The sequence below is a fragment of the Chaetura pelagica genome, unplaced genomic scaffold, assembly GCF_000747805.2.
Source record: "Chaetura pelagica isolate M959 unplaced genomic scaffold, ChaPel_1.0 scaffold101, whole genome shotgun sequence".
Classification (NCBI taxonomy): domain Eukaryota; kingdom Metazoa; phylum Chordata; class Aves; order Apodiformes; family Apodidae; genus Chaetura; species Chaetura pelagica.
Genome location: NW_009952564.1, coordinates 5,248,898 through 5,269,829, shown reverse-complemented (window position 1 = coordinate 5,269,829; position 20,932 = coordinate 5,248,898). Strand labels below are relative to the sequence as shown.

Below are 20,932 nucleotides of genomic sequence, written 5' to 3'. Positions count from 1 at the left end.
GCATGTAGTTAGACCAATATAATTACTACTTTATGCAGCTGTGAGAAAATATGTGTACCACTGTAGCTGCTTAGCTACAGCATGCCAAACTCAACACGTAGTCTTGCAAGGCTTCGAGCAACATCTGCTCTCTAAATTTGCTATAATAAGGCTCCCTAGGCTGGGCTCCCTAGTACTGTCAGGAGGGTTAAATGCCATGTAGCATTCAGCCAACTGTCTTGGCTTTGTTGGTTGAATGAGTTTAAAGACATGTAGAGTTTTTGCCACACAGTGGCAAAATAAATGGAAAAAGCACTTCAGTAACAATAATGCAGGTATTAAAATAATGCTGTATCAATATATGGTAGTATCTGAACAAATATTTTTTCTGCAGTACCTCAGTCATGTATTGTTATGTGATTTCTTGGATTTCTGCTGTGTGCAGTATCAATTTCTGCACTTCACAATATGTATCAAAGCTGGGAATTACTGCTGTGAAGGGAATGGAACATCTCCCTGATGAGGAAAGGCTGAGGGAGCTGGGTCTCCTTAGCTTGGAAAAGAGGAGACCGAGGGGCGACCTCATCAATGTTTACAAATATGTTAGGGCGAGTGTGTGGAACATGAAGCCAGGCTTTTTTTCAGTGATGTCTAGTGATAGGACAAGGGGACAAGGGGAATTGGGTGCAAAATGGAACATTCTGTTCTCTGCTTATTTAGTGTACTGAAGAAGTCTGCAGAAGTCTGCAGAATTAGACAGAATGCCGATGCTGATGCTTTTATGGCATCTTCCCTGTGTGTGGAGAAGGGCATTTGAAATGCCAGCCTGTCCATTTACAGTAAGCTTCTCTACAGTGAATAGCTGAGCAGTCCTGCAGTACTCATCTTGCACACAGGCAGGTTTACATACAATTTCAGTCTGTGATTCAGAGCCTTATGCAGAAATAGAAACAAAGTTTTAGCACTGCATAAATATACCCAGAACGTAATGTAGGTCTGATCAAGTTTTAACCAACCTAGGACGTGTGCCTTGCAGTTTTACAGCAAGCAGAAATTCTCAGGTGCACATAGGTGTACAAAGATCACACTTGGAGTGTGTTCTTTTATTAAGACTGTGTGGGTGAAAATTAGTTTTGAGGCTTTGGCTTCTCTGTGTTGTTTCTTCATGCTGCAGCAATGCAATTCAGCTGCTTGAGCAGAGGTTTTAATAAGGCAGGGAAATGAGATTTTTTTTTTTCCCTTTACAAGTTGAATTCCCATTTTATAACATTATGTAACTCTAATCTTGGTTTCAGCACTACTCTTTTCCTGTCACATCACCATAGTGCAATGGTGGATTTAGCAGGGTGAAATGAGGATTTTCATCTCTTACTACCTCTTATGTCTGTCTCTGAAGCCAGTAATAGCCATGCTCCCTGTGGGTGTTCAGGGCTATTTTTCAGGGATTGAAAGACTGTTTCTTCTTCAGGACAGTGAATGGAATTAAAAGTGAAGCTGAAAATAGTTTCTTCTTGGATGAGGGAGGAAAACTTTGGTTTAGTGCTGAACTTCGTGGTCAGGAAATTACATAAACTGAATACATAACTTATTGGCAGATACTTGTTTCTACCAGGTTTGGATGAAGACTGGGGGGATGAGAGTATAACTTTGAAACATCATGCTTAGAATTCAAACTAGATGCATTGTGGCAGCAATGCTATCCAAACCCTTTTGGAGAGACTTTTCCATTTTTTACTGCATTTTTTATCTGGCTCGTCATGTATTATGTGTTTCACATAGAGAGTAAAATACAAAACCAGTTCACTTTTAGATTTGGCTTCTGAGACTGCCAGCTCTGTAGTAAAAAATAAAGTGTTATGTCAGATTCTGAAGACAGAATTGAAAAGAGTTTTAGATATTTTTAGAGCATTTATCTCCTGAAACAAGAAGGAGTGACATACTAAGCAAATGACAGAATTAGGAACATATTCTGTACTCCTGTTACATCGATCATTATAACCAAGAACCTCTAGGTCAGGTATAAAGAGCACCTGGTCCCATAGAAGGCTTCTGCTCTACAGGAGTCTTTTACATTGAGAAACCATCAGATAAAGCATAGCTTAGTAGATTCTTCTCAAATTAAAGAAAAATATATAGGCAGGAACTAAGATTAAATAGACAAAACTTAACCAGATTTCTTATATAAGGATTATCAACTTGTGAAGTGAAAAAGTAAAGTTGTAAAGAATTTTTAAAAATATTTTTTAGCAAAATGACAGCATTTCTCTTTGAGTGAATATAGTTGCTGTGGTCAGCTACATCACTAAGATTGTTATTATAATTGCTCTAAATCAATTTCTGAGAGGAGAAAACTAATTCCTAAATTAGAATACATGTTGAAATGCCTCAAAAAAGTTAACAACTTTGACAGAGGAAAACCTGCTGTGTTCTGTTTTGTTGTTCTTTGATTCAGTAAATGCAGTTTGTAAAAGAGCATGAGCATGCTGCAGTTCAACTATCAGATTTTAGTTCATGCATTAAACAGTATCTTCGAATGTATGTTGTAAGCATGATATAGCAGCCTAATCATTATTATGTGCCTGAAACTGAGAAGATGTCCAATAAAATTGCCAGAAGTACCAGTGGTTCCCTAAGGTGACTTTTCTGCCAACAGGGAGAAATACATTAAACACAGCCTTTCAATGCTGTTACGTGGGAAAGCACAGCTGCCTTAATACTAGAAGAACAGGTAGCTGAAATGCTAGAGGTGTCAGACTTTGCAGTCAGACTTTTTGCAGGGAAAAGTAAGCTGGTAAGAAGACAGCTTCCCTTATTCTCAGTGCAGTGGCACAAAAACTGAACATGCAAGGTAGCGTGTTCAAAAGCTTGCAGTATGGTTTCTAAGTGAGTTGAGCCTCTGTCTGTGATTTTAGGCTGCACTTCATTTATCGAAATAGCATTCATTACTGATTTGCATCCATCTTAAGGCATTCAGTAATTCAGGCAGGGTTTTTAGGCAATGCAGCCTTGGCAACATGAATATTCTACCTGAAAAAAGATCCTCCTTCATCCCCTTTCTCCGTTGGTACTCTTACCTTCCTTACTGAACTCACAACCACTGCACACACAGCTAGAGACATGAGTAAATACTCTGCACGTTGTTGAGTTGAAGCTGTCACATCCCTGCAGCAGAAGGCAGCTTTTCTGCACCTCTCCAAGGACAGAGGGGAGTGGCGTGGGAGGGAACTTCATTGCTGAGATGCCAAGAGACTAAGTCAGGTATCAGATCTGCACGTGCTATTTCTGACCCCAGCACGGTTTCACTGCAAATCTGAGACAAATCTGTTTCTGTGCCGAAATACAAGTAACTATAATACATTTTGTACAATAAATTACTTATAATGTACTTGTGCATTATTTTGATTTTGTAAATCAAAATGTACAAGTAAAATACTTGTAAAAGGATTTTATAAAACATGGACTTTTCCACCATCAATGTAAAAGAGCTTCCTGTTCTTCCACTGGCACTGTGTGGAAAACACACTAATAGCATTGGATAACACAGACACATAGTGAAGACATACTGGATAGCACAAAAAGTTGGCCTACAGTCCAATTCTTTAATTTCAATCACAGTAAATTACACACAATGGCTGCCAGATGGTTTAGAATCATCTTACACAGCTGGTTGAAAAAACATAATTAATATTCATAAAATGGAAATGCTTTCTGTTGCTTAAAAGTCTACTAAATTGGAAACTGCCCACCAAGTAAATCATCTTCACTCTTATCCTCTTTTCTGATGTTTCTTTATTCTAATATCCTGCTCTCTTAAGTACTTCTGAAGCTGTGATACAGAGAGGGTTCCCATTTCAGTGGAAACCGCAGAGACGCCACCTGACATGTAGCCATGTGATGATGTTACAGAATTGATCTCAAGGACTGCAGTGACACAATTTTTCCAATGAGTTTTGTAAGGGAAGTGATTGGCTTCTCCTGTTTTTCAGTGCAGGCCACGTCTGCTTTGTCCCCATACTTAGCTGCACTGAAATTTTGGTTGAAGTAATGCACGGGGTGCTGGTGCCCAGGGGCTGGCTTCCCAGGGCTGAAGGCTCCTCTCTGAGGAGTGGCCAGGTCTGCCCTGTGCCTGTGCCCAGCCAGTTCCAGCCACCTCTGACTGACCCCCCAAGGGGCACAGCTAAGCCAAGATGGTGGCACCTCGGGGAAAGGCTGTGTCAGAAAGAGAAACGGCTGCAGAGCCAGTGAGGGGTGAGGGGATGAGCGTGAGAAACAGCCCTGCAGATACGAAAGTCAGAGAAGGAGGAGAGGAGGAGGTTCTCCAGGAACTGAGAAGAGATTCCTCTGCAGCTCCTGGAAGAGACCACGCTGGAGCAGGTATCCGCACTGCAGCCCAGGAGGAGGGCCATGCTGAAGAAAGGGGATATGCCCTGAAGGAGCTGTTGCCCATGGAGAGCCTGAAGGACTGCAGTCCATGGGCAGGAGCCACCCTGGAGGAGGGGAAAAGAGTGAGAAGGATGGAGGCAGAGAGGAGCTCTTATGGACTGACCACATTCCCCATTCCCCATCCCCTGCATCGTTTGAGGGTGGAGGGAGAGGAGTCAGTATTGAGAGGGTGAAGTTGAGTGTGGAAAAAAAGAAAAAAAGGAGGGCTCCGAGGAAGGTGTTGTTTTTATTTGTTTGTCTTTTTCAGCATGGTGTTCTATTTTAATTGGGATTAAATTACATTAATTTTCTCCAAGTCAACTCTGTTCTGCTCATGCAGAGCAAACAGATCTCTGTGTCTTTTATCTTGATCTGTGAGCTTTTTAATTTCATTATCTCCTCCATCCTGATGAGGAAGCAGAATGAGAGAGTGGCTGGGTGGGCATCTGGCAGCCAGCCACAGCCAGCCCACCACAATAATTTACAACAGAAACTGGTACATTTTAGAAGTCACTCTTGGTAAGTACAGCTACTCATCTTGATTATTTTTACCAGTCCACATTATATGTGCTTAGTTTCTATGTGGACAGCTGTTACCCACTTGTTTCTAAAACTTTGCAGATGTACAATTAACTCAGAAGGCAGGACTACAACATCATTCAGAGAAGCTGCAGTTCACTCTACCCTTGTTAATCAGCTGCTTCCTCTGGCTTCTTCATATTGTTGATCCAATTTAAAAAGGAAACACCTTCCAGACACCTTTAAGGTGAAAGTCAAGATCAGATATTTTCATGCAAAGTTTGACCAGCTTCCCCATCAAGGACCCAAGAAACATACAGATTTGTTCTCAGGGATCTTTTTCCTATTTTGTCTTATGTTGTCTCACAGCATCAGAAAACTTCACTACCTATGCATGTTTATTGGGGGCTTGTGTTACTGGAAGATGTCCAAAGTGTATTTTCACATTCTCTGAGGTTTTTCACAGCAACAGACTTCAGTTTTTCAAACTTTTTCAGGAATTGATCTGCAGAATTAAGCAGCCTGCTATGGTTCTAGTGAGCTTCATTTTATATCAAGGGATTTTAAAAGTATAATAGTATCAGAGGGCAGGTTTAGCCATCCTGGTCTTTATCTCTAGTGCTTCAGACATACTATTTTTAGATACACTAATGTCAGCTTTAAGGCATAGGAGGATAACTCAGGTGGGACTATGTCGCTACTCACTAGCTGATGGTAAAGAGCTCAGCTTTAGCTTTCAGTTATAGTCATAAAATATTGTGTCAGTCAAGACTATAAAAGATTAACACAGAAAAACTTAGTTCACTTAAATGCTTTTGTGAAATTTTAGTGGGGGGAGAGGGTGAATACATTGATTTCTCTGATAACAGGCTAGAAAATTTGTTCTCAAATGTGTTACTGCACAACTAGGATTATTATCTTTGAGAAAATTGTCAAATTTGTAGAAATTGTTCTAGGAGGTGAACCCTGTGTCTCAAACCATATCAATGTGATGAATTTTAAGAACTGTGAGAGAAGAAATATGAGAATATGCAACCCCCACTTCTTAAACTAGAGAGCACTTTTTATTAAATCAAATCTTAAAAAAGCTCTGGAACCCAAACCCCTTTTTCCCCTTTATTTCTTTTCAAATTTTGTTTACAAGGCTGAATCCAGTTTTTCAAGGTTTAGAGTTCAAGTGGTTTACTCTTAATGGTGACATAATAAAAATACATTAATGCAAAAAGAAATCCGTAATACATCAGCAAAAATTCCTGGAAACAGTGATCTTTACTTTCTAAAGACTACCAGATTTTCTGTGCCTTTCTTTTAATTGCATGTGTTGATTAAAAACAAACATTCTGCTTCTAAAAGCATCAAAGCTGTCCTTTTCTGTTCATAGGAGTGCAACTTCTTCGTGAAAAGTAAATTCTTTAACATACTTTCATCAGCTTTTCAGACTGGAACACAGAAGAATACTTGTTGTCAATATTTGGTGAAGAAGCACTTGAATAAATGCTGTGCCTACTGATATTTTTTCGTATCTTAAAATTTGTGAAGAATTACAGTAGTCAGGCACTATCTTAAAGATTGCTGTGGCGGTGTGAGAACTTTGCAGGGCAGACAGTGGTGCATAGCACAGTGGTAATGAAATTCCTTTTGTGGAGTATAAAAGGCTGAAATATTTCCCTGTGTCTTTCTTGTAAACTAAATTTCATGCTGGTTTTATTTTTCTATGTTGCCTCTCAGAATGTAATAACAAATGTTGATAGTAAGATAAAAAGCTACCAGTTGCGTTTTTGTTTTCTTTGTTCTGTCTATTAACAGATCTTGCTCTCAACTCTTTGGGGTTCTTCTGACAGAAAAACAGGAGGAAGAAAACAAAACTTCCAAGCTTTTCAGTCTAACCTCAAGAATGTAAAAAATTGGCATTGTGCCTGTCAACCAGCTGGCAAAAGTTCAGATAAAACTTTTTGGATATGCTATAAATAAGTTACGGCGACCAGCTGAGTTCATGAACAGACATGATAATCCCAGATTCTACCCAAGCAAGGGCTGACGGATTAGATGTGATTACTGCTGTCAAATCAAATTATGACTTATTAAATGTAAGATTTCTTTTCAAGGCTAGCAAGTGATAAACATGTTATGTAGGTTCTTCAGTTTAAGTTTGTATAATCACCTTACAAACAGTAACTGTTATATTGCTATACCATTTGGTGAATTTCATTATATTTAGTAACCTTCTGAAGGAGAAGTAACTTTTATTTTGTCTATCTCTTTTTTCCATATAGGGTGTTATAAAGGACTTTAGTTGCATTAGAATATTACTTTAGTAACTTTGCCAACAAGTTAGAAACAATGTACAAAACTAATTTTGAGGCATCTAAAAAAGTCTGTGAGAACCACTGCAAATTAATAGTAATAATAAAAACAATAGAAGAGGGAAAAACTATAGGTTAATTGCCATCTACTAATCTCCTCAGTGTAGACTGTCACAACTCTTTCTGACTTCTTTTCTCATATTAGCTGCTATCAGTAAAACTCTCTTTTGTCCCTGTATGGGTCATGGCTTTGACAGTAGATTTCTGCATATATATTGTCACTTAAGAAAACAGATACAGAACAAGACACTAATTTACGGGTTTATTACTCTGTCTTGAGATTTGCGTATTTTCACATACAAGCACGCTGAAAATCTTGAAGGTAAATTAAAACAGAAAGGGTTCTAACAAGGAAGCACGAAGCCTGTGTGAAAAAATGATGGGAAGATGCAAATAGAAACTGTATGGAAAAAGTAATTTACATGAATGCTTTAATAATAAATGTGCAAATTACAAATAAACTGGGTTTGCCTGCATTGTACCCAGACATCCATTTCAGACAGGACTGTAGAAATAGAGTAATTTTTTCCAAAATTATTGCTCTTCAGTCATTACATCTGATCACCAGCTGGAGAAAGAGAAACCAATTCAACACTATTTGGATCATGTCTGGCAGATGAAAATAGCCATACTTCACTAGTCAGCTCAAAAGTATTTTTGATCGACTCTCCTGTCTCTGGCAATAACCAGGAGCATGTGCTGAGGGAACAGGTACCCTCTCTCTTTCCAGCAGCCTGTGGCTGTGGCTCAATCAAATAACATGCTCATTAAATGGGTTTTAATGGACTTTTCCTCCATGAAATTGTCTAATTGTTTTTTGAGTTCATGTTTACTTTTAGTCTCCATATGACCTTGTGGTAACCGGTTCAACAGTATACAGACATAAGCATTTTTTTCTTTTTGAAAGAAAACTGAGTCATCTCTGTCTCAGATTATTTTGCAGGAATATTTCAAAGTTTTCCAGAAAGGCCATCTTAAGTTTAAGGCAAAATAAGGCTTTTCACTTCAGAGACCTGTGATTTTTACGGCCGTAGTTAAGCTTGTTGCCTTTCACCATAGCAAAGGTATCAGTTAAAAATTCTAAATTGCAGTGTTTTCCTTGAAGTGCAAGCATCTCACTGTTGTGGATTGCAGACTGGTGGTGCTAATATATAACACTGAAAGAGACTTAACAAGAATTTTGCTACAGGGAAAAAGTTTGGCTAGAGTTTAGTCCCTTAAAGCTTCTGCATAAAATAGCTATTGATTTATGTGTCTTGATATCATCCTCATTGTCTGTGATTTTTATGTTTCAAAGGTCACATTTTACCCTATATTTTATAGCATCATGCACAGAAAACTTAAAAATTTCCTAGATAAATTATTTCAGAGCCTCAAGAGCCTTTATTTTAGAACCTGTGTCAGTACCCTTACCACAAGGGGTAAAACGTGGGGGAAGAAGAGGTCCATGGCTCCTCACAGGACCTGATCCAGTTGGATTCTGGAGCAAGAACGTGGAACCAGCAAGGAACCAGCAGCAGCCCCCTCAAGGGAGAAAATAGCAGGAAGGCAGAAGGGCACAGCTTTCAGCTTTCCTGGCTTTTATAGTTTGTGACAGGAAGTGGAAGGGAATACTGACCTTTCCAGTCTTTCAGTGTCCTAAGGACTCTCTCTCTCTCTAGGGTGTCCAACACTATGTCAGGGACTCCCAACATAACAGTGGGATTTAAGTCTTCAGAATTAAATTCTGGCTTTCACTCTGATTAATAAGTCCTGCTTCTTCTTTTCAGGCTTCACACTTCTTTTATGCTGGAACTTTTGGGGTTTTTTTCATCCTTTCTTCAAGTGCCTTGCATTCAGTCCTGTGAGCCTCTCTGCTCGGTGTTTCTTCTCCACTCCTAGCTGCTTTCCCTCCCCTTTAGAATACATTGTCTCCAATGTCTACAATGCAAGTTCTTCAAAACTTCTGCGTTCTCCCTCATTCTACTTCTGGACTTTGCTTGTAGGGTCATACACATGGAGAAATATACTCCCCAACTACTCTGGATATGCATACACAATAAGCCTGAGAAAATTGTACTTTAACTTGAGAAGTATCTTTTCCTCAGAGTGAAAGCAAGGACAGCATGAAATTGCTAAAAAGAATCGTGTTGCCTGCATAGCCCTTCTAATCTACAAGCATTAATCCCCCAGTTAATCTGTCCTAAAAGGAACATGGCCTACAAACTCCTTTAAAAGCAGTTACTTCTCCTATTTGCACTTAATTCTAGCTTCCATGTTTCCATTTTATTCTGTCCTATTGCACTGCTTCTTTGAGTCTTCTGGGTGTTCTTTTTTTAATTATGACCTTTGCTGATAAGCATTTCATGCTTGTTTAATTGCTTATTTTTCAAATGCTGCAGTATAAAAATCAAGGTTTTTTCAGGTTCCTCAAATAGCTAATACAGAACAGCTTGATGATTATCTAAGTAAACTAAAATTTAGGTAACTAAAGAAATTATCTAAAAAAAATGTGAATTGCTCTGGCATTGTAAACTTGTTTTCTGTAAGTAACAAAAGTTAGGAGATTCTTCCATGCCATATAAAAGAAATATGCATGCTTTCGAGAACTGAAATGGCTTAGTTGTCAATAGTTGTCAATTTAGGCTGTCGCTTTTTTCGGAAGCACATTTAAAAATGAAAATGCACAAGAAATTATTGTAGGCTTCGGTATCTACAGAAATCTAATTATCTATGGCTTCTGAAACCTATGGTTGAAACCTTTGATTAATTCTTTTTTCTTTGAATACTGCTGCTATTTCTGGGGGGAAAAAAAAAAAAAAAAAAAAAAAAAAAAGACATCTGAGAACCATCTGAGGTTTACAGCAGTTCCTCTTTGGCTGAACAAAACGTTTGGTCGGTATACACTTGCAAAACTCTGTGTCAGCATTTTCAGTTACTAGCTATTGAAAATTCACATTTGATGACCAAAGATAAAACACTGAAGATTGCTGCTTCAAGCCACCTTTCTTTTGTTTGCTGTTCTTGGTTATGAAAAATACAGCATTCTTTGTCTGCTAGTGATACCTTGGAGTGTTTCCACATACCACTTCACATGTTTCAGATTTATTCTGGTTTTGTTCAGTATTTTACACAGGTAATCCCAGCTGCTTCTCAGTATTGAAGGCCTCGATCCTATAACTGAGAGCATGTTAGCAGACAGCTATTTTTATGCTGGGGAGATTGTTCAAAGTGGTTCAAGACGAGACTAGAGATTAGAAAAATCACATTTTAATTATAGCTACAATATATGTTGCCATTTACATCCTCCAGGTATCCAGGTGCATTTTTTATCCCTGTCTCTCTGTCCTTAGCAGCATTGTCCTGACAGGCAGGTCAGACATCGGGTTATGCAATGCAGTTAGGAACACGTGCTGAAAGCCTATCCCAGACACAGCCCAGCTTGCTCCAGCCCCATCACTTTTTCAGTGAAAACTTGTACCAATTTCTGAGAAATATGTTGCAATTCTAATTTTACGTGATTAGTGCATCCCAGGTCTTTATTTCCCTAAAGAATTAAACAGAGTGTAGAATAATGCCTAATTACTTGACCATGCATGCTGTGACATAGATCCTGCCCTAATCTTTCTGACACGGGCAGCATGCCCAGGTTTGGTTACATCACCCAAGGAATGCACTCACTGCTCATTCCTTCTGCCACCTGAAAACCAAGTTTTGTGACATATCCAACAGTAGCATTCAGTTTCTTAGCAGTTTTGAGATAAAATTTGTCTCTTGTGGCTGCTGATACCACTTTTGCAGCCTGAAACTTGGCCCAGAGGAACATTCAGCTCATGCTGCTGTCCAGGGGCAGCTGGACTGCATTCTGCTCTGTAGAATGGAGTGGAAATACTGCTCAGATAGTGCTCTCTTCTTGTAAGACCCACCAGAGTGTGATTAGTGAGACAACATCCTTTGGGTATGCTCAAGTATAACATTTGTATTTTTACCGTCTACCAGTTTAGTCTTTAACTGCTGCGTGCCATAGCAAATGCTGTAAGGCTATAAAACATGAACTGCACAGACAATCTGATATTACACTACAAGTTTCCACAAACAATTTAAATCAATAAAAGAAGTAGTCTTACACACCCTCTACTGCTGGGCACCCTTTTCTATCTCTGCTTAATCTGTTTTCTATTGCAACACAATGTTTTGTGAGACCATGCAAGGCAAAATTTAAATAATGTTGTCTAAAGCTAATTATATTTATTACTACTCAATTTTATTACAAACTTTTGGCTGGGTCTGTTCTTACAGTTGTTACCAAGTGCAACCACAAGCATTCATGATGGCCTAAGGGAAGGGGAAGCATGAGACTGAATGAGCAGTGGTCAGTGGGGAAACAGTTTTTAGGACATTGGCTTACATAAGACTCAGATGCTTGTAGAAGTGCTGTCTCATGAAAATAGCAAGATTTTGTGCTTACGGTATAGCTGCTTTCATATTTTTTTCAGGTTATCCAAGTCAGATCGTGTTGCAGTTTTGGCCTATAAGGTAAGATTTAGACCATGGTACCTAACAAAAGTAATAAAAATGAGAAGTCAGTTGCTGCAAGGCAGTTGCACAAAAGGTATCCAAGTATTAAAATGTGGATGAATGCTTAGTTAAAAACTTATGAATTATAAAAACAAAGGTTTAGAAACTACTCTCAAAGTCCCTGTGTGTTGCTTATTCAACATTCATGCAGGTTACATAGCTTTAGCACCACAGATGCCAACACAAGATGAGAATCAGTATAATTGGTCCTGATGACCTGCTGAGGCTCTGCAACCTGACTGTGCACAAAGACCATAATCAGCTGGTAAAACCATGGTGCACTAAAATTGGGCACCAGTAATCTTGCTAGGCTACTATATTTACTTAGACTATATTGGTAGAGAGGTTTAAAGTAGCTCTCAAAGAGACAGTTGTTATTTGCACAATCATTCTTGGGAAGCAAGAGTGAACAATTGGATGAACAAACACTGAGAAAGGTTACCTGTTATGTTTGATATTATGGGTGCTGCTGGATCAGCGGATGACATTAACGCTATGGAAATTCACCATTGGTACACAAAATTTATGAGGGAGTGCCCATCTGGACAGCTTTGTCTGCATGAGTTCAAACATGTCCTGGATCTAAATGGACTTACTCCAGAAGCTAACAGTTATGTTGAACAAGTATTTCACACATTCGACATGAATAAGGTAAGAACTCATTCTTAACTTCCTGGCTTTCTTACAGCTGTATCATTTGATGCATTCAGCAACACGTTTCATTGAGCTGGCAATTCTGACTATTTAGAGGTAACAGAAGCAATTCAGAGATGATTCAGTAGAAAACTACCTGCAAATAAACATGAGTTGCAGGCAAAAAATTTTGGATGTTCTGTTCCCAGTACATTTTGCCATTTTGAGAATCACATATGGCCATTCTAGTACATGTTGAATAGGTTCTCATCTATGAAATCTGGATTTTTATTATTATTTTCAGTGTTTATTAGTATTTGAAAGTTTTATTTGTACAATTCTGCTTGAAGAATCTTTTTTTTTAAGCAGTTGGTGTTTGGCTGGATCCATAGGTATTAACGCCTTAAGAATATGCAACATAGACACAATATGATTCATTCTGTCACTGGATTCATTCTGAGCACCTGCTGTGGCTTATTTGTGTATCAGTCAATTCCCCCCTTCTCAAAGTCTCTTCTGTCTGGTTTTCATCTATCATCCAAATTTTTCTGGTTAACATCCTAGGTCATCCCAAAGGCATCCAGCGGCTGTTGGGTTGCACTGCTGTTCTTCCAACTCTGTGTTAATGCAGGTTCCTTCTAGCCATGAAACCCATCCAGAAGACTGTGCCTTATTTTCCCCTGAAGTGAAAATAACACTTGATATCAAATGCTATGGAAGAAGTGGAAAGTCATATATAATTCATACACAAGTGTCTGTCCTTAACTGAATTAAGATTTAGGCTGAGTTGTCAATACTACACAATTGTCTGCTTCCAGCTAAGAGAACAGATGGGCTCACCATGGTATAAAAACTTATCTTTAAAAAAAATATATAAAATAATAATAATAATTCGTGTTCTCTGCCCATATCATTGATCTCAATGAATTCAGACAATTTCAATTTCCAGAAATGGCCTTTCTGTTCTTTATTATGAAGTTAATTATATCTGTTTCTGAAAATGCTGAAAGTATAAGGTACCTTGTGTGTGGTTTTACATCCAGCCTTTAATTTCTTATATGGTGGCCAGTAGAATAAGAATTCCTGGTTTCGGTACTTTTGTTCACCTTTTTCTTGTTACACATATTTCCACCTCCAATTCAGCTTGCTTTTTTGGGATTATGTAGTTCTTTGCTACATAATCTTCAAGTACTATTCCTGATAAATCAGGCTTATCTCTTTTCTTCTCCCTGCCAATTACCAGATGGTTGAATATACTGGGATTTTATTAAGTAGCATTACCTAACTCAATCAATGTGCTAATTATAGATGATGAGCAAAATTCTAGTCCATAAACATGGAATCTGACTGGCAGAAATTGTCAACTTACTATGTTCTTCTCAATTAACAAATTAATGCATTTAATTCCCCAGTAAAGCTTTACCAATGCTAACTTTATTGGGTAACATACATGGACAGTGTCTGAGCTCATCTAAGAGCTTTTCATCTTAGCTTTAAAGTATACTGCAAAAAGCACTTGAGAATTCATTACTGTTGAAAAATACTTGGAAATATTTCCAAAATTTGCTTTAGACAAATACTTTCAAAGGAACTAGTGAGTTGAGTTGAGGGTGTTTCAGAAAATCAAGTCTGCAGCTGGTTTTAGTTACTTTTAAGAAAACTGGAACACACATGAAATAAACACTTCCTGAAAATCAAGCTTGGGTCAAGGTGATAGCATACCAGTGCAGGACCAGCCATAGGCAGAGCGAAACAGAAGTGTTTGCCCTGAAATAACTGAGGGTATGGAAAGGGGAGAAGAAAGTACCCTTCAAACAGTTTTTTTGCCAAGAGAAATGCCTATCAGAAGTTGCCAGAACTGCTGACATTGTTTTATATATTTTACAATATCTAACAAGTATGACTAACTGGTTGAGGGGGCTGATTCTTCCCCTCTACACTGCCTTGGTGATCCTAGAGAAGAGAAGGCTTGAGGGAGACCTACAGCAGCCTTCCAGTACCTGAAGGGGGTATAGAGAAAAGCAGGGGAGGGACTTTTTACAAGGGCTTGTAGTGATAGGACAAGGGGTAATGGTTTCAAACTGAAAGAGGAAATATTCAAATTGGGTTTTTGGAATAAATTCTTCACTATGATGGTGGGGAGACACTAGAACAGGTTGCTCAGGGAAGCTGGGAACATGTTATGGTTCTGAAGAATACTTTTCCATAACTAGGTTATTCAGAGTACCTTTCTGTAAGGAAATGTAGCCTGTCATTCTGTATGAAGAAAAGCCTTAGGTGAACCCAGAAGCTGTATAAACAAGCAAAGATCTCCAGCTCAAAAAGGCAAGGAGCTTTTTGGGGTTTTGTGTAGGTACAGTGGGTGTCTTTTCATTGGTTGGTTGGGTTTTTACAAATTACTAATTGCAGGGTCTCTCTCCCCATACAAATAACTTGGCACGTGGAAAGTGGAAAGTTCAAGTTATCATCTGATGGATATTAAGATGTATGCATTAAACTTGACAGGTTATACACAGATCAGAGTTAAACTTTTACATAGTCCTATCCATCCATCTCTGATGTCCTTCTCCTGTTTCCCCATTACATAATCAACAGGCTTATTTCAATGAAATTGCAAAGAGCAGGCATTTCAGCTAATTAGCTCTTAAAGTTTTCATAAAACTTGGCAGCTGGGTTGTGGGGACACACCAGCATGAATGCCCCACTCCTGCAGAATTCAGCTTTTATTCATTGTTTAGGGCAACAGCTGTCTGGCAATATAATCAGGCACTTGTTTCCTTTTGCCTAGAGAGGGTAGAGGGTGGAGCTGGGGTACCAGGATGCAGCAAAAGACAGTCTGTATAAATCTACACTATTGTTTTGCTATTCCCAGAAGAGCACGTTTAATTAATGTTCCATGTTAAACACAAAAAGATGTTTCAATGTTTTATCCACTTAGAAGTCCTCCCCCCATTTTAATGAAATTAAACAATGTCTTGGTTTTTAGGGCTTCATAAAATCCATTACAAACCTGCTTATGCTAGGCTCATAACTTCATTATTTAATAATGAGCTCCCACTAAAGATCTGATATTCATTTTTAGTTCTGTAAGAACTCTAACAATCTGTAACAGTTCTGTAGCAATTCTGCATTAGTTACTATAATCTGAGGCATAGATTTTATTGTAGATTTTCTTAGCTGAGTTGCTGCAGCAACAGGCCCAGGCAAATTTATTTCCAAGGCAGGACTAGATTGGCACACTGAGAATAGTCACATACCTGGGATTGTATAGTCTGTATCCTTTTGCAGCTGGAAATGATATTAAGAATGTGGCATCTACTCCCAGATAAAAGGCTGGCAATTTTTTCTTCTTGTCCAATCTATTTGTTTTAATGTAGTAGCTGGAAATGCTTAAATGCTTAGAAGAATTAATCAAATGAACCAGATTGTTTTGCCTGAAGGTTTTACTTTTTCCTTTTAAACACTAGAAAACCTCACTTTTTGATGAAATAATAACAGTATAATTTTTCATGAAACAGTAACTGTATGGATACAAGATTCAAATACAAGACATACTATCTAGATAAGTTGTAGCTCAGTTTTATTTTTCTTTTGCCCTCAATAAAGCCTTGTGAGAACCTCACTTAATAAAACTGTGGCAAATCAGGACCAGGACCTCTCACCCACATGCCAGGATTTCAAAAGCTTCCCCTCTGGGATTCACACCACATCTGTTTAGTTTGATACAATGTGTATATTTATCTGTTGCAATGTATGTTTCCTGTGAAGTCATTCTACAGGACTCCAGGCTCCAGGCTGGCTTAGCAAACGAATTTTCGTGAGAAGAATGAGTTGTTGGTGTACCAGCTTGCCAAGAGTAATGCATATGGGATTTTTATGGTTTGGCACAAGCTTTCTCAGTAATTGTACCCTCATACTGTTCTTGATCATTCTGACTATATCGACACTTCTCTAACAAGAGCATTACTTATGTGTAGCACAATCAAAATACATTTGTCTTCTGGATTCTGGCCTTAATACAGAAATCCAGCTCAAGACTGCTTTGCATGAAAAGCAGAGCAAAACGATTTAATTTCAAGATTACCCAGCTCTTTGCAAGTTAGATTAACCAAGTCTCTTTCCTCTCCATTACACTTCACTGGAATAACAACCTACCTGATTTGGTCAGCTGAATTTGTTTAACTCTTTCTTAACAGAATACACAGACTCTTTTTTAATTGGTTTGTGAAAGAAACTACATGTAAGTCAAGGTTCTGAAGTAACATAACATTTAGATAGGCAAAAAAAGTAATTATTGTTCAGATTTTCTTTCCACTGCAGTGCAATTATATCTCCAAGTAAAAAATTTTATTTTCTTTTATTTTCCTTGATGTCTCTACATTACTTTTCTTCTGTTAGAGGATCAGATTTTGTCTGCTGCTGTGATGGTAAAAATCACTGTCAGATCTTTGACATTACTAGATGAGGAAAGACTTTGGCATCTAATCTTCTGCAGGATATATTTGGCATTTAGGAATTGAGATTCCATGCAAAAACAGACTTCAGTCTGCTGCAAGCTTCTCCCTGAATGTGAATTTGCTGAAGGTGCCTCTATCAGCTTCCCGTTTCTATGATACTGAACGTGTCATTCCTTAAATATTCAGATTTCTGTCACTGTATTATCTGAAAACCCATCACGGAGACTGTGTGAACAGAACGTGTGTTAAGTGGATTATGCAAATGAAGCCATATGACTACTTTTTAGTGCCTCCCCATGCTCTTCCTGTTTCAGAATTGCATAAATATGGACATATTCCTAGTTCTTTTTACCTAAAGATTATATGAAAAACACCTATTACAAGCTTGCTTTAGATGAGAGTCAGATTCAAAGTATGTACTTTAAATCTGAGAGTCATGAAGAGTCTGCCTTCAGTTAAAAAGTCCCTTTCCTGAATTTCAGTAGCTCACTAGATCTTCTCCTCAGGTTCCAGTGTGTGAATTTTACTAGTTTTTGTATTTAAATCACCTGATGTTTCCTGTGAGAGATTATCAGTACATTCATTTTCAATGCTGATGTTGGAAGCTGTCTGGTCTGTTTACATATTATCTTCCTTCACCTGGCACACAACCAAGTCACCATAAATAGCACCAAGCTTGTCTGAGTTCAGGAAGTGTTTGGATGATGCTCTCAGGCACATGGTGTGATTCCTGGGGTGCACTACACAGGGATAGGAATTGGATTAGATGATCCTGATGGGTCCCTCCAACTCAGCATATTCTTTGATCATTAGTATTTTGCAGGATTTATGATTTTACCTGTTTTCCAAAGGGCTGGATGCAAAGTCCTCCAAACAAAGCACTGCTACAGTATTTCACAGTTTGCTAAGCATTCAGTGTCCTCTTAGCCAGCACATGTTTACTGCAAAGCATTTTTAAGCTTCACAAGAGTACCAAGACTGCAAATCTGACATAGGGTATTACACAAAGTGAGCACAAAATTCATGTTTCATCTTCAAGGGAGCCCCTGCAGAAACAGGTTGAGCCCTGGGAACAGATTTAGTTGTCAAGAAAGCTCCAGCCAGAGAGAAGGACCCACCTGTGCAAGCCTGTTTGCATTCAGACAGGTCCTCAGGACCTCAGGAATATCCTGTGGAGTTTCTATTTTTACCTAATCCAGATCTGCTAGGATCTTTAAGAGGTTTATGGTAGTTTTACAGCTTCTGGCTTGTGGTAGAATTCTAGATGGAGGTGAGCCAGGGAACATAGGAGCAAACATTGTGGTGTGGATGGAGAGAAAGGGCAGGTGGTGCTGTAGGTGCTGGGGGACCAGCTGATGATTTTCCTGCAGTAGAAAAGAGTCAGTGGCACTGGAAATTTCTTAATCAATGCCAGTTCTGGGCAAATTGCTCTCCATGAGTTTAAGAAAATCCAGGGTTTAAATGCTACAAAGTAAGTAAACAAGTATAGGCAAACAAGAATATTGAGCAGATTATTTCACATCTTTGCTAAGAATTGGCTAAGAAATTTTATTGGACTATTCTGTCATGAAATGTATGTGTTAGCAATGAACAGTACAGGACTTTAGCCTAGTGATATCAAATTAGAAGCAGTAGGTAACAAGAAATTGTTTCAGTATTTTTCTCATTAATTTCCAGCATCTGTGCAGCATTACTTAATCTGAGAAATATGAATTTGTTTGACTCTTTTTGATGTAATTTAGGTTGTGTAAGAGAAGAGCTCTTAAAAAATCTAGTAAACAAGTTTGATTCCTTGTAGTTGAGACTGGACCAGTCTCAAAATCCTCCTGTTCCCTGCTTTCATGGCTGGAAGGTTGTGTGGGTAGTTCTGTCTTCACTCTCATTTTCAAAAATTATCTTCTCCACCATTTAAATGCAAAATCTCTTAAAGATCCATTGAGCTGCATTTTTTGACAGTTAAAATGAATCTTCTTTATTTTTTTCAATTTTATTATCACCATTTTTATTCTTTTTTGGAAAGTTTGTAAGAGTCATACAGCTGTTTTACTTTCCTACCTAGCCCTTAAAAAAGGCAAGTCTTAAAGCTGAGCTGGGGAAGCAAGGTAGACTTGAAATATTGCATAGATAAGAAATCAGAAGACCATCTTCCAAAAGATAAATGGAAATAAGCAAGAAATGCAGTAGAAAAACTATAGTAAATAATCAGGAATTGGCAGGAATGAAATAAGTAGATACTATCCACAAAGGGGAAGAAATAAGCAAAATGTAAAACAAACAGAAAATCATATTAACAAACAATGCACAAGTACAAAGGGATGGAAATAAATGTTCAAAAAGCAGTAGGACATAGTGTTCCATCCCTTCTTTGAGCATCAGTTGAAACCCTTGTGAAACTGAAATGCAAGGTCTGGAGGAAAAGTGTTGAAAAGTAGTTAAAATCTTAGCAAGAGATTAGTTTTCCAACACAAAGAGAGCTCAGAAAAAACAAAACAAAACAAACAAACAAACAAAAAAAGGGAATAAATGTGGTCTTTTGCTCAGCTGTAATAAGAGGGCGAAGAGGCTCACAGTGGCAGCCACGAGCTCCAGCCCCTTGGGGTGTCTCTCAGCAGGGGTTGCCTCTCCCATAGGCCCAGCAAAGCACTTGGACAAGGATTACTAGACAAAAATATTGCCACACTTTTTAGCAACTGCAACAATAACAAGAGGAACTGGCTTCAAACTGCAACAGGGTAGGTTTAGACTGGACATTAGGAATTTTTTTTTCACAGAAAGAGTGGTTAGACACTGGAATAGGCTGCCCAGGGAGGTAGTTGAGTCACCATCCTTGGATGTGTTTAAGGGTTGTTTGGCTGTGGTGTTGGTGGAGATGGTTTAGGGGAGAACTTTGTAGAGTAGGGATGATCATCACTAGGATATGTATCATTGTGCTATGCTCATCATATCCATGTCAGGAATAATGAAGCAGTTGTACAAAAAGGAATTGGACATAATAGGCTTCTATAGATGTATTTTTTAAAGGTCACTGCTTTCTGTTTTGGTTTTAAATCCATACACAAAGCCAAGGAGAAACACAGTAGCAGGCACACAAGGAATGAGATTATGAATTAACAAAGTTGTGCCAGTATTTGATCAGTGTTTTCAATGAAAGAATAACAAAGTGATTGTATGTATATTCCCACACACATTTTGTATGCCATGGTTAAAATGCCATAGAAAGCAGCAATGAGATCTCTTTTCCTCATCCCCACTCTTGAGTTAGCAAGAATTTGATGAGTGCTCTCCCTTCAGCCAGGAAGATCAGAGGTTGTGTCCTAGTAGAAACTTTCCCCATCAGGACAAAAGCTTTCTGGTTTATGAAGGTGAGGAAAACAATCTTTAAAAGCAAGCTACTATTCTGATGAAGATACAGGAGGAGGAAAGGCTAGCTTGGTCCTCCTCCTTGTAACATGCCTAGGAGGAGAAAAGCAGAATTTAGAAGCTAAACACTCATTTGTATAGTTTTAAAAAGTGTAGAATTGGCCATAGGGAGAAGATGGTGATGCTTGGCACCTCACAGTTTGGGACTTAATTTAAAAAATTAAAGCCTTCATGGGGTAAATTTTCTGACCAAGATAGGCAGTTTATTCTCTTTTAAGAAGATAACCTCACCTTTCTATGATTTTATATCTTGTCCAGATGACTCTCTTTCATTTGGGCAGCCTAGGTAGTCCCTCTGAAAACACTTCACCCAGGTCTGCTTGAGCTGGGAGGAAGGATGCATCTAACTTAAGACACATAAATGGACTCTGAGGCTGTATGTGCATGTGGGGAACTAGCAATGAAGTTAATAGAGAGAGATGACAGGATAGGGAGAAGGAAACTGCTTTTAAGTTGGCTGGCTAGGCTAGAAAATGGGTATGCCTGTAATGATGCTTTCTGTGGTCCTGTCCAGGCACCTCTCCTTTGTAACTGAAATGAGCAGCAGCAGATCTCTGTATGCATTCAGCATCGGAAGGACCC

At 38.5% G+C, this 20,932-nt stretch overlaps 1 protein-coding gene across 1 annotated transcript in view; it reads left to right on the top strand.

The window, feature by feature from the left end:
- Nucleotides 1-12,287: 12,287 nt before the first annotated feature.
- The window catches only part of GUCA1C (guanylate cyclase activator 1C), a 29,942-nt gene continuing 21,297 nt past the window's right edge, over nt 12,288-20,932 (top strand). Inside the window, exon 1 of the mRNA XM_009993364.1 lies at nt 12,288-12,491. Coding sequence (XP_009991666.1) covers nt 12,288-12,491 — 204 coding nt within the window. The remainder of the gene's footprint in view (nt 12,492-20,932) is intronic.